At 46.0% G+C, this 12890-nt stretch overlaps 1 protein-coding gene across 1 annotated transcript in view; it reads right to left on the bottom strand.

Moving 5' to 3' along the window:
• Positions 1-12890, bottom strand: part of mgat4b (alpha-1,3-mannosyl-glycoprotein 4-beta-N-acetylglucosaminyltransferase B) — a 220767-nt gene that overhangs the window by 27888 nt on the left and 179989 nt on the right. The window contains exon 9 of the mRNA XM_039012084.1: positions 209-339. Coding sequence (XP_038868012.1) covers positions 209-339 — 131 coding nt within the window. The remainder of the gene's footprint in view (positions 1-208; positions 340-12890) is intronic.

Genomic DNA, 12890 nt, shown 5'->3' with positions numbered 1-12890 from the left:
AATATCAGAATTGGGCTGCCTGTGTCAACGCAGCCTTTGTATCCCTCATTTACTAAATCGTTTAATTTATTTTTGCAGTAACCTGTTGCTCCCTGCTTGGATAATCTGTAATCCATCCTTCTTTCCTCCCTCCCTTGAAGTACTCACTGATCTAACATGACTGAGTCCAAAGAAAAACTTGTTTTAGGACAGTGGTTACCAGACTTACCGCGTCCTTCTCTGGGTTGCACACCTTGACCCACATGATGTGGTCCAGCAGCCAGTCAATGGGCTTGTCCTTGTAGAACATTAGCATAAACTCCACAATCAGCGACAGGTCCAAGGACTTGAACATCTTACCTGAGGAGAGAGGATATACAACTCAATTACAACGTGTGACATCATCAAATATCGCCAAAGGTTGTTCAGGTAGTACCTTGTCTGTTTCAAAATGTTTAATCATGTCTTGAGCCTATGGAACACTACTTGGGTTCCCAATTTCAAAATAGTCCTTAGCTACTATCCCCTGGCCCTTTGTGAAGATATGAAGGGATTGAACAGGTTTTAGAAATGTGGTAGTAACTACCTTGCCCTTTCAGATTTATTAGAAATGCTTAGGGGGTCAATTTAGAATTGGGTAAAAAGGAAGTATAAAGTAGAGTGTAGCAAGTTACAACGACCTAGAACGGAGGCTAAACTTAGCCAGTGTGCTCTGAAATTAAATCTGAATGACATATAATTGCACACATACCCTTGAGCGCTGAATTTAAATTTAACATAATTGTCAGATTAATACATTGGAGTCAATTTCACAAAGTCACCAAGTGGGTTACAAGAACAAATATTTTTGGGTCAAAACAAGGTCTGGAATGAGATTATTTTACAGGCGTTTAATTGTAATGCTTTGAAGCACTTTCCACCACAATGTTTTAACAGCTAGTCATCACAAAGACAGAAGATAACATTTAACCAATCACAAGATCAAAAATACATACATTTTCCTGGAGTATAAGAACATGATGTATGGTCTTGTTTTGTCCTCATACGAAACATAATCCAATAAAATACACAGTCAGCCACCCATGCATGCACACACTGAAGTAAAAAAGTGACAATGGGAACCTCTGTTCAGACTGAACACCGATCCCTCAACTCGAAGACACATCTCCTTCGTCTCTCTCTTCCTTGCCTATTACAACACAACAGAAGAGTACTCCCTCTCATCTCCCCCCACTCTTCTTTATACCTTCTCACCTCTCTCTGTACATTAAAACCCGTTTCTCTTCTCCCCCACCCTCTCGTTACACCATCTCTACAGAGGTACACACTCTTTCCTTGGCTGAGCTGAAGCATTCATCCTCCATCCTTCTCTCCCTCCCAACATGAAAAAGTATGAAAATGTATGCACTCACTACTTTAAGTCGCTCTGGATAAGAGCATCTGCTAAATAAATAAAAATTCAATGGTTACAGTCCTCTCTTTCTGGCCCCACACTCCAGGACCAGGGCCTTTGTCATTGTGAGGGTTACGATGCCACAGAACTATGGGTTTATGAGAGAGAGGTCGAGGGGTAGAGCGTTCGAGTGAAGGAGGAGTTACAACTCATTAGATTCCCACCGAGAGAGAAAGAGAGAAAGAGAGAGGTGTGGAAGGAAGAGAGGCGAGGCGGGAGAGAGATGGGAGGAGGGAGAGAGAGATGGGTAGAAACCAAGAGAGAGAAAGGGTAAGAGGGTGAGAGGTTGAACACTCGCGTCAGGGAAGGAGGTATGCAATAACTCATTAAAGGAGGGAGAGAGAGGTGTGAGAGCGGGGATGGTTGGGGTAGAGAGTGAAAGTGTGAAAGGTCAGGGCTTGCATAAGGGAAGGAGATATGCTATCTAACAACTCATTAGAAATCTCGCTGAGAAATGGAGGAAAGGATGGAGAGAGCGAGAGAGAGGAATAGAGAATGGGGATGAGTGGGAGGAGGGAGAGAAAGATGGGTAGAGACAGGGGGAAAGAGAGGGTGACCGGTCAGGTGGTCACGTGAGAGGACCTGCTGGGGGAGAGGGGGAGTGGAGGAGTGGAGAGACAGAGTAAGATAGTAAGATAGAGAGAGATAAGTAGAGAGAGAGAGAGGGGCAAAAAGATATGGCTAACATTCATTACAGGCCTGCTGAGGGGGGAGAGAAGAGAGGTGGGATGCTGGAAGAGAGGTGGGATGCTGGTGTGGAAGGGGGTGAGGGGGTGAGAGTGAATGAATGAGAAATAGAAAGACTAGAGAACAAAATCAAATTAAATCAAATGTATTTGTCACATACGCCGAATGTGCCGAATACAACAGACCTTACCGTGAAATACTTACTTTAAATCCCTTAACCAACAATGCAGTTTTAAGAGAATAGAGTTAAGAAAATATTTACTAAATAAGCTAAAGTAAAAAATGAAAATAAAAAAACTAATGAAAATAACAATACTGAGGCTATATACAGGGGGTACCTGTACCGAGTCAATGTGCGGGGGTACAGCTTAGCGAGTCGCAGCAGTGTAAAAAACTAAAGGGGGTGGGGTCAATGCAAATAGTCCAGGTCGCCATTTGATAAATTGTTCAGCAATCTTATGGCTTGGGGGTAGAAGCTGTTAAGGAGCCTTTTGGACCTAGACTTGGTGCTCCAGTAACGCTTCTCGTGTGGTAGGACTTGGGCGACACGCCTAGTATATACAGTTGAAGTCGGAGGTTTACATAAACTATTTTTAATGACTCCAACCTAAGTGTTTCAACCACTCCACACATTTCTTGTAAACAAACTATAGTTTTGGCAAGTCAGTTAGGACATCTACTCTGTGCATGACACAAGTCATTTTTCCAACAATTGTTTACAGACAGATTATTTCACAATTCCAGTGGGTCAGAAGTTCATGTACACTAAGTTGACTGTGCCTTTAAACAGTTTGGAAAATTACAGAAAATTATGTCATGACTTTAGAAGCTTCTGAAATGCTAATTGACATAATTTTAGTCAATTGGAGGTGTACCTGTGGATGTATTACAAGGCCTACCTTCAAACTCAATGCCTCTTTGCTTGACAACATGGGAAAATCAAAAGAAATCAGCCAAGACCTCAGATTTTTTTTTTACCTCCACAAGTCTGGTTCATTCTTGGGAGCAATTTACAAATGCCTGAAGGTACCACGTTCATTTTTACAAACAATAGTACTCAAGTATAAACACCATGGGACCACGCAGCCGTCATAGCGCTCAGGAAGGAGACGTGTTCTGTCTCCTAGAGATGAACGTACTTTGGTGCGAAAAGTGCAAATCAATCACAGAACAGCAAAAGACCATGTGAAGATGCTGGAGGAAACAGGTACAAAGTATCTATATCCACAGTAAAACGAGTCCTATATCGACATAACATGAAAAGCCGCTCAGCAAGGAAGAAGCCACTGCTCCAAAACTGCCATAAAAAAGCCAGACTACGGTTTGCAACTGCACATGGGGACAAAGATCGTACTTTTTGGAAAAATGTCCTCTGGTTTGATAAAACAAAAATAGAACTGTTTGGCCATAATGACCATCGTTATGTTTGGAGGTAAAAGGGGGATGCTTGCAAGCCGAAGAACACCATCCCAACCGTAAAGCACGGGGGTGGCAGCATCATGTTGTGGGGGTGCTTTGCTGTAGGAGGGACTGGTGCACTTCACAAAATAGATGGCATCATGAGGTAGGAAAATTATGTGGATATATTGAAGCAACATCTCAAGACATCAGTCAGGATGTTAAAGCTTGGTCGCAAATGGGTCTTCCAAATGGACAATGACCCCAAGCATACTTCCAAAGTTGTGGCAAAATGGCTTAAGGACAACCAAGTCAAGGTATTGGAGTGGCCATCACAAAGCCCTGACCTCAATCCTATAGAAAATTTGTGGGCAGAACTGAAAAGGCATGTGCAAGCAAGGAGGCCTACACACCTGACTCAGTTACACCAACTCTGTCTGGAGGAATGGGCCAAAATTCGCCCAACTTATTGTGGAAGGCTACCCAAAACGTTTGACCCAAGTTAAACAATTGAAAGGCAATGCTACCAAAAACTAAATGAGTGCATGTACACTTCTATCCCAATGGGAATGTGATGAAAAAAATTAAAGCTGAAATAAATCATTCTCTCTGCTACTATTCTGACATTTCACATTCCTATATCGACATAACATGAAAAGCCGCTCAGCAAGGAAGAAGCCACTGCTCCAAAACTGCCATAAAAAAGCCAGACTACGGTTTGCAACTGCACATGGGGACAAAGATCGTACTTTTTGCTCTTGTTGAGGTAGAGGTTCTTGTCCTGGCACCACAATGCCAGGTCTCTGACCTCCTCCCTATAGGCTGTCTCATCTTTGTCGGTGGTCAGGCCTACCACAGTTGTGTCGTCAGCAAGCGTAATGATGGTGTTGGACTCTTGCTTGGCCACGCAGTCGTGGGTGAACAGGGAGTACAGGAGGGGACTAAGCATGCAGCCGAGGGGGCCCCTGTGTTGAGGATCAGCGTGGCAGATGTGTTGTTGCCTACCCTTACCACCTGGGGGCGGCCTGTCAGGAAGTCCAGGATCCAGTTGCAGATGGAGGTGTTTAGTCCCAGGGTCCTTAGCTTAGTGATGAACTTGGGTCTAGGGTTTCCGGGATGATGGTGTTGATGTGAGCCATGACCAGACTTTCAAAGCACTTAAACACAAAAGTGTGTATTTAAGTGAGTGTGAGCTGTCTCTTTCATTCTCCCACTCTCTTTTCCTCTCACCCATCCACACACATGCAAATATTGCCATCAGGTGGTGGATAGACATTCTGCTGTGTGTGTGTGTTTAACATTTAACCTTGAGCATTGTCTTATAAGACAGCATTCACAGGCCATTTTGTACAACTCAGCATTGAAGTTATGGTGTGTACCTATAGAGGTTATTCCCGGGGGATGGGGGGGTGAGAGAGAGAGAGAGACAGAGAGAGACAGACAGAGAGAGAGAGAGTATGTCCGTGGGTATGTGCATAATAGTGAGTGAGCTGTGATTGTTGCCTCTGATGCGTCATTCTGCTTTCATCAGGCAGGTGTGTGACTTCCTGAGTCACTGACATGCACAGAAACAGTAGGGCACATTGATCTGAGACCAGTATGACCCAGTGACTCACTGAGACTGATTCTACTGACTAATCTCGTGACTGTTCTCAGAACAGGGCAGCGAACCAATTGAAGAATTTCATTGCAATGACCTCTCTCATCTGGGGGGGAATGACATAAGCTAAGTGATGAAAGCATTTAAAAAGTTTATGCGTACGCACAGGCACACATGCATACGGGGACAACCTCTATAGGCACACACCATAACTTCAATGCTGAGTTGTACAAAATGGCCTGTGAATGCGGTCTTATAAGACAATGCATAAGGTTAAATGATAAAAGCATAACATTCAATTTCCATTTTATAGAGATCCATTTAACAATCTGTCCTCTTGGGGATTTCCCGTAGCCACGAGGATAGTACTAGAAGCCCACATGTACTCATGCACACACACCAGTGTCGTGGAAAATTGCAAGATTATGTTATAATGCTTGTATTGCATTGTAATGGTTGTTTTATTCGACAGAATAGAGTATTGTGTGTGTGTTCCACTGAGGATGGGCCTCTATGAGATAGCACTGACCGAGGAGATTTACGATGTCTTTGGGTGATAAAACCTAAAGAGCATTCTAGATTGGATGAGGTAATGGTTCTGTGCTATGAAGTACCAGGAACGAGATTAGAACCTCGTTTTAGAGACCAAACTGAGCGATAATTTATAGCGAATGCTATCTGGCTAAGGGATACTCCTTTCTCAAGTAAAAGTCTCTTTGTGAAGAGTTCCTAAGATCTGTGGTTCGTCATGTAGATGGAGCGGGGTGTATCTTGGCTATAAAATATCTTTGTAATTTTCTGTAGTCACTTTTCAATGGTTCATTAGAGATAAAGCATCATTGAAAGTCAAAAAAGGCTATTGCAAAGCTCTTATTATTATTAAATGTGGAATTTAAGTATAACCCTGACTGGTGTGTAGTTTGTAACTCTCCTCATTTGGTAAAGCAGAAAAATGCCACCACACCAGCCTCAACAGTGAAATGTCCAGCCCCAGTTAATGATACAGTTGAATTGAAGCCAATATTGTAGAAAATTGAAAACGTCCCCACAAGGATAGTAAAACAGTGAAGGTTCCCTCTTGTGGGGACATTTCCCACATCCCCACTAGGACAAAGGCTATTTTAAGCTTAGTGGTTAGGTTTAGGAGTTACATGCTGACCACACCACTCACGTTGCGTGTGCGAGCGTTGAAACTTAAATGTACACATACATGTTATTCAATCATTTCATCTAAAATCTCTACACTGCTTGCGAGCGTCTGCGTAGCCAGGCGCTAAAATACAACTTGGTTCTATTTTTGACGCTTGGCGCGCTGCAAGTCCCGCCTCTCCCATCTCCGCATTGGTTTTTAGGAGCATATAGCCACATGGGTGATTGAAGGATGAACTGAGGTCCACACTCCAGTCCAGTTGGTGGTGGTAATGCACCTTAATGTTGGTTGCAAACCGAGATATAAAGTACACAGAAAAAGAAGTAGACTACTACTGAAGGAGGAGAAATTACTAGAAACAATTAGTTTACCCTATTATCTGTGGATTTCGGCGTAGAGAACACACAATTTGTGTGACGCATATCGTGGAAATTACCACGAGAGACACCTGACGTCAATATTATATGAATCATTCTTTATTATCAGCAAGCTGGAGAGCTTCCAGTCAAACTTAGATGCATAAAGTATCGGTCTGAAGTGGGACTGTTGGGGCAGTTCAATTAGTACTCTTATATACTGCTTACACAGACAAGTTATATTTGCATGATTTACATTATTCATTATTCATAATTAATAAATCATTCACTTTTGGTTCATGCACGTGACCGACCAATACCTCACGTGGCCTCTTCTCACCAAGCTGAGACCTTGAAACTGAGACACCCCTTTCAGTTCTCAAAACAATGTTCTGGGCCTACTGCCAAATTACAGATACTAATAGTGAGGATACCTCCCAGGCACGATCAATCAGTGACTTGCATGAACCCAGTCGAATGGGTTATTAGAAAAGCACCAACATAAAATTTTCCTTCACACTCAAAATGGGTCAGAATTCTACAAAGACGCCGACAAAAGGACCTTGTGTATTTCAGGTAAAATAACAACCCAATGTTTATATCCCAGGACAAATGACCTAGCAACAGCAAGCTAGCTAGCTAAATGTCCATGAATGTTTATTGAGTTCCAACCTGTCCCCAAATTAATATAGTTGGTTCAGAGTTTTGATATTTCAACCTGCGTGTCTGGATCGCGTCTGGTGTGGATGTACAAATCAACATTTGCGAGATGGCGCAAGCGAATGCCCGGTCTAGACAGTATGTTAGGGTTAGGAAAATTTTGATTTTGAATGCAAAATAGACTTTAGGTCCTCAGGAGGATAGCAAAACATATAGTGTGTGGGCTTGAATTACTGTGTGTGTGTGGTCTGTAGATAGAGTCCCAGTGTAGATAGAGTACCAGTAAACACCTTTTTTAAATTTAAATGTTTTTATTAATATCTCTAGTAACAACAGACTAAATCATTTTTTATACCTACCTACAGTATAAAAAATAGGGCAATATCCTCTTACTAATGATATGAACTTTATTTCTCAACTCCTAGTATTGAGCAAATCACACTTACACCTTCGGAAAGTATTCAGACCCCTTGCGCTGCAGAGATGGTTGTCCTTCTGAAAGGTTTTCCCTATCCACAGAGGAACTCTGAAGCTCTGTCAGTGGATAGGGAAAACCTCCCTGACCAAGGACCTTCTCCCCTGTTTGCTCAGTTTGGCCGGGCGGCCAGCTCTAAGAAGAGTCTTGGTGGTATGTACCCTTCGCCAGATCTGAGCCTCGACACAATCCTGTCTCGGAGCTCTACGGACAATTCCTTCAACTTCATGGCTTGGTTTTTGCTCTGACATGCAGTGTCAAATGTGGGACCTTATATTGACAGGTGTGTGACTTTCCAAATCATGACCAATCAATTGAATTTACCACAGGTGAACTACAACAAAGTTGTAGAAACATTTCAAGGATGATCAATGGAAACAGGATGCACCTGAGCTCAATTTTAAGTCTCATAGCAAAGGGTCTGAATACTTACAGTTGAAGTCAGAAGTTTACATACACTTAGGTTGGAGTCATTAAAACTCGTTTTTCAACCACTCAACAAATTTCTTGTTAACAAACTATAGTTTTGGCAAGTCGGTTAGGTCATCGACTTTGTAATTTTTCCAACAATTGTTTACAGACAGATTATTTCACTTATAATTCACTATATCACAATTCCAGTGGGTCAGAAGTTTACATACACTAAGTTGACTGTGCCTTTAAACAGATTGGAAAATTCCAGAAAATGATGTCATGGCTTTAGAAGCTTCTGAAAACTTATACTGGGAAACATGTGGAAGGGTACCCGAAACGTTTGACCCAAGTTAAATAATTTAAAGGCAATGCTACCAAATACTAATTGAGTGTATGTACACTTCTGACCCACTGGGAATGCGATGAAAGAAATAAAAGCTTAAATAAATCCCTCTCTGCTACTATTCTGACATTTCACATTCTTAAAATAAAGTGGGGATCCTAACTGACCTAAAACAGGGAATTTTTACTGGGATTAAATGTCAGGAATTGTGAAAAACGGAGTTTAAATGTATTTGGCTACGGTGTATGTAAACTTCGGACTTCAACTGTATGTAAATAAGGTATCTGTTTTAAATGTTTAATAAATGTGCAAAGAATTCTAAAAACCTGTTTTTGCGTTGTCATTATGGGGTAATCAGCTAAAGAGCTGCTATTAGCGAACATGTGTTTGGCGTAGGGCTGGCAGAATTATCATGTAATAATCATCATAATACATTTTTTTTTTAGGAGTTTACCCAATAAATATAGTTTACCCAACAGCAGTTTTTTATTTTTATATGAAGTGGGTAAAGTTAGTAATCATTTCACAAGCAGAACGGCATGGTTGGGGGGAGAAGCTTCATTTCCGAAAGTTCTGAGACAGGGGTTTCACCAAAGCTGTGTTGTATTCATTAAGCATACCGTAGATCATTCTCAAAGATGCCTTGTGATGCATTTTATTTTTTAAATGTTCCTTGGCAAGAAAAGGTTGAAGACCATTGGCATAAAACAGCCATTCCATTTCTAGGAAGTTTTAGGGCTGTTATCTCATATTTAGTAGATACACGTACCAGATGTATCTGTTAGATACACAGCTACTGAGAGAGAAACACAGAGTAAAGGGGAGAGAGAGAGAGAGAGAGAGAGAGAGAGAGAGAGAGAGAGAGAGAGAGAGAGAGAGAGAGAGAGAGAGAAAGAGAGCGATGTAGAGTGAATAGAAGAGAGAGAGAGGGGGAAAAGGAGAGCGCGAGCAAGAGGATGACAGAAGGGGAGAGAAAGGCTAGAGGGAGAGAGACAGACAGAGGAAAGGGATATAGAGAAGGAGAGAGAGGGGTGGGAGAGGGAAATGGAGAGAGAGAGGGGTTGGAGAGGGAAATGGAGAGAGAGACAGACGGCGAGATAGTCCACAGGGTGCACTGGTAAGATATGCACCCAGGTGCATCTTGGGTAAAGAGTGAGTGAGTGGCCACTAGATGAGTTTTCATCAGTATTCACCTATCTGCTTATTCACCCTCCACTGCCTCCAAATGACTCCCTCACAACCTCGTTTCCCCACATCTCGCACCTATCTTTCTCTCCCTCCATCCATCTATTGCATGCATACGCATACACAGACTCGCACTTTCAGACAGGGGAACACACACTTCAAAAAACACAAGGACACTTATGTGTGTGCACATAGTCGCACACAGAGGCAGGAAAGCAGGCAGGCACACACCCACATGTATTCAGACCCCTTTGATTTTTTCACATTTTATTGTGTTACAATAGGGGATTAAAATTGATTTAATAGTATATTTTGGGGTAAAAAATCTACACAAAATACTCCAATGTCAAAGAGTCATAAAAATGAAATACCTCAAATACAGTCATTGCATAAGTATTAATCTCAAATCAAATCTGTAACGTTCGTCTAAGTCGTTCTCCTCCTCAGACGAGGAGGAGCAAGGATCGGACCAACATGCAGCGAGGTATGTAGACATAATGATTTAATTAAATTGACAAGACGAACACTGACACAAAATACACTTGAATAAGCTACAAAACAAGAAACGATGTGAACAAACCTGAACGAGATAACATAACGCACGAACAGGAACGAACACATACACGAACACAAACGAAACAGTCCCGTGTGGTGCGACATACACAGACACAGGAACAATCACCCACCAACAAACAGTGAGAACAGCCTACCTTAATATGGTTCTCAATCAGAGGAAACGTCAAACACCTGCCTCTAATTGAGAACCATATCAGGCAACACATTTAACCCAACATAGAAACACATAACATAGAATGCCCACCCCAACTCACGCCCTGACCAACTAAACACATACAAAAACAAGGAAAACAGGTCAGGAACGTGACAGAACCCCCCCCTCAAGGTGCGAACTCCGGGCGCACCACCTAAAGTCTAGGGGAGGGTCTGGGTGGGCATCTGTCCACGGTGGCGGCTCCGGCTCCGGACGTGGTCCCCACCTCACCATAGTCAAACCCCGCTTCCGTAGCTTCCTCCAAATGGCCACCCTCCAAATTAACCCCACTGGATTAAGGGGCAACACCGGAATGAGGGGCAACACCGGACTGAGGGGCAGCTCCGGACTGAGGGGCTGCTCATGGCTGGCTGACGGCTCTGGCTGCTCATGGCTGGCTGACGGCTCTGGCTGCTCATGGCTGGCTGACGGCTCTGGCTGCTCATGGCTGGCTGACGGCTCTGGCTGCTCATGGCTGGCTGACGGCTCTGGCTGCTCATGGCTGGCTGACGGCTCTGGCTGCTATGGCTGGCTGACGGCTCTGGCTGCTCATGGCTGGCTGGCGGCTCTGGCTGCTCATGGCTGGCTGGCGGCTCTGGCTGCTCATGGCTGGCTGGCGGCTTGGCTGCTCATGGCTGGCTGGCGGCTCTGGCTGCTCATGGCTGGCTGGCGGCTCTGGCTGCTCATGGCTGGCTGGCGGCTCTGGCTGCTCATGGCTGGCTGGCGGCTCTGGCTGCTCATGGCTGGCTGGCGGCTCTGGCTGCTCATGGCTGGCTGGCGGCTCTGGCTGCTCATGGCTGGCTGGCGGCTCTGGCTGCTCATGGCTGGCTGGCGGCTCTGGCTGCTCATGGCTGGCGGAAGGCTCTGGCTGCTCATGGCTGGCGGAAGGCTCTGGCTGCTCATGGCTGGCGTAAGGCTCTGGCTGCTCCTGTCTGGCGGAAGGCTCTGGCTGCTCCTGTCTGGCGGAAGGCTCTGGCTGCTCCTGTCTGGCGGAAGGCTCTGGCTGCTCCTGTCTGGCGGAAGGCTCTGGCGGCTCCTGTCTGGCGGACGGCTCTAGCGGCTCCTGTCTGGCGGACGGCTCTGAAGGCTCAGGACAGATGGGCGGCTTTGAAGGCTCAGTACAGACGGGCGGCTTTGTAGGCTCAGTACAGACGGGCGGCTTTGAAGGCTCAGTACAGACGGGCGGCTTTGAAGGCTCAGGACAGACGGGCAGTTCAGGCGGCGCATGGCAGACGGACAGCTCAGACGGCGTTGGGCAGACGGGCAGTTCAGGCGCCGCTGGGCAGATGGCAGACTCTGGCCGGCTGAGGCGCACTGTAGGCCTGGTGCGTGGTGCCGGAACTGGAGGTACCGGGCTAAGGACACGCACCTTCAGGCTAGTGCGGGGAGCAGCAACAGGACGCACAGGACTCTGGAGACGCACAGGAGGCTTGGTGCGTGGTGTAGGCACTGGTGGTAATGGGCAGGAGACACGCACCATAGTGCTAGTGCGTGGAGGAGGAACAGGGCTCTGGAGACGCACAGGAGGCTTGGTGCGTGGTGCCGGAACTGGTGGTACCGGGCTGAAGACACGCACCATAGGGCTAGTGCGTGGAGGAGGAACTGGGCTCTGGAGACGCACTGGAGGTCTTGAGAGCAGGGCTGGCACCATCCGCCCTGGCTGGATCTTCACCCTAGCCCGGCAGATGTGGGGAGCTGAGATGTTGCGCACCGGGCTAAGCACACGCACCGGGGACACCGTGCGCTCCACCGCATAACACGGTGCCTGCCCGGGACGACGCCCTCTCTCTCCACTGGAAGCACGGCTGGGAGAGCTGTAGCGGCGAGCTGGCAGAGGACGTGCAGGGCTAGGAAGGCGCACAGGAGGCCTGGTGCGTGAGGCTGGCACAGTCTTAACCAGACGGCTAGCACGCACCTCAGGACGAGTATGGAGAGCTGTTCCCGGTGACATCAACTCCCCGACACGTTCAGTCGGGCGGATGTCGTGCCTCATGCACCAAACCAGCACCTCCCTCATAACTCTCTCCTCCAATTTCCCCATTAACTCCTTCACTGTCTCTGCGTCGCTCACCTCCAATTCCGCCCTGACCGGCTCCTTACGGTAAGCAAGGGGAGTTGGCTCAGGTCTCCTACTTGACCCAGCTACACTCCCTTTTAGCCCCCCCCCAAGAAATTTTTGGGTGAGCCTCTCGGGCTTCCAGCCGCTCTGCCTTGCTAGCGCCTCATAATGCCGCCTCTCCGCTTTCGCTGCCTCCAGCTCCGCTTTGGGGCGGCGACACTCCTCTGGCTCTGCCCAGGGTCCTTCTCCGTCTAGGATTTCCTCCCATGTCCATTCCTCCTTGTACCGCTGCTGCTGTCGCTGCTGCCCGTTACCCCGCTGCTTGATCCTTTGTAGGTGGGTGATTCTGTAACGTTCGTCTA

This window comes from Salvelinus namaycush, chromosome 17 (genome assembly GCF_016432855.1).
Source record: "Salvelinus namaycush isolate Seneca chromosome 17, SaNama_1.0, whole genome shotgun sequence".
Lineage (NCBI taxonomy): Eukaryota > Metazoa > Chordata > Actinopteri > Salmoniformes > Salmonidae > Salvelinus > Salvelinus namaycush.
This window is presented reverse-complemented; position numbering and strand designations above follow the sequence as displayed.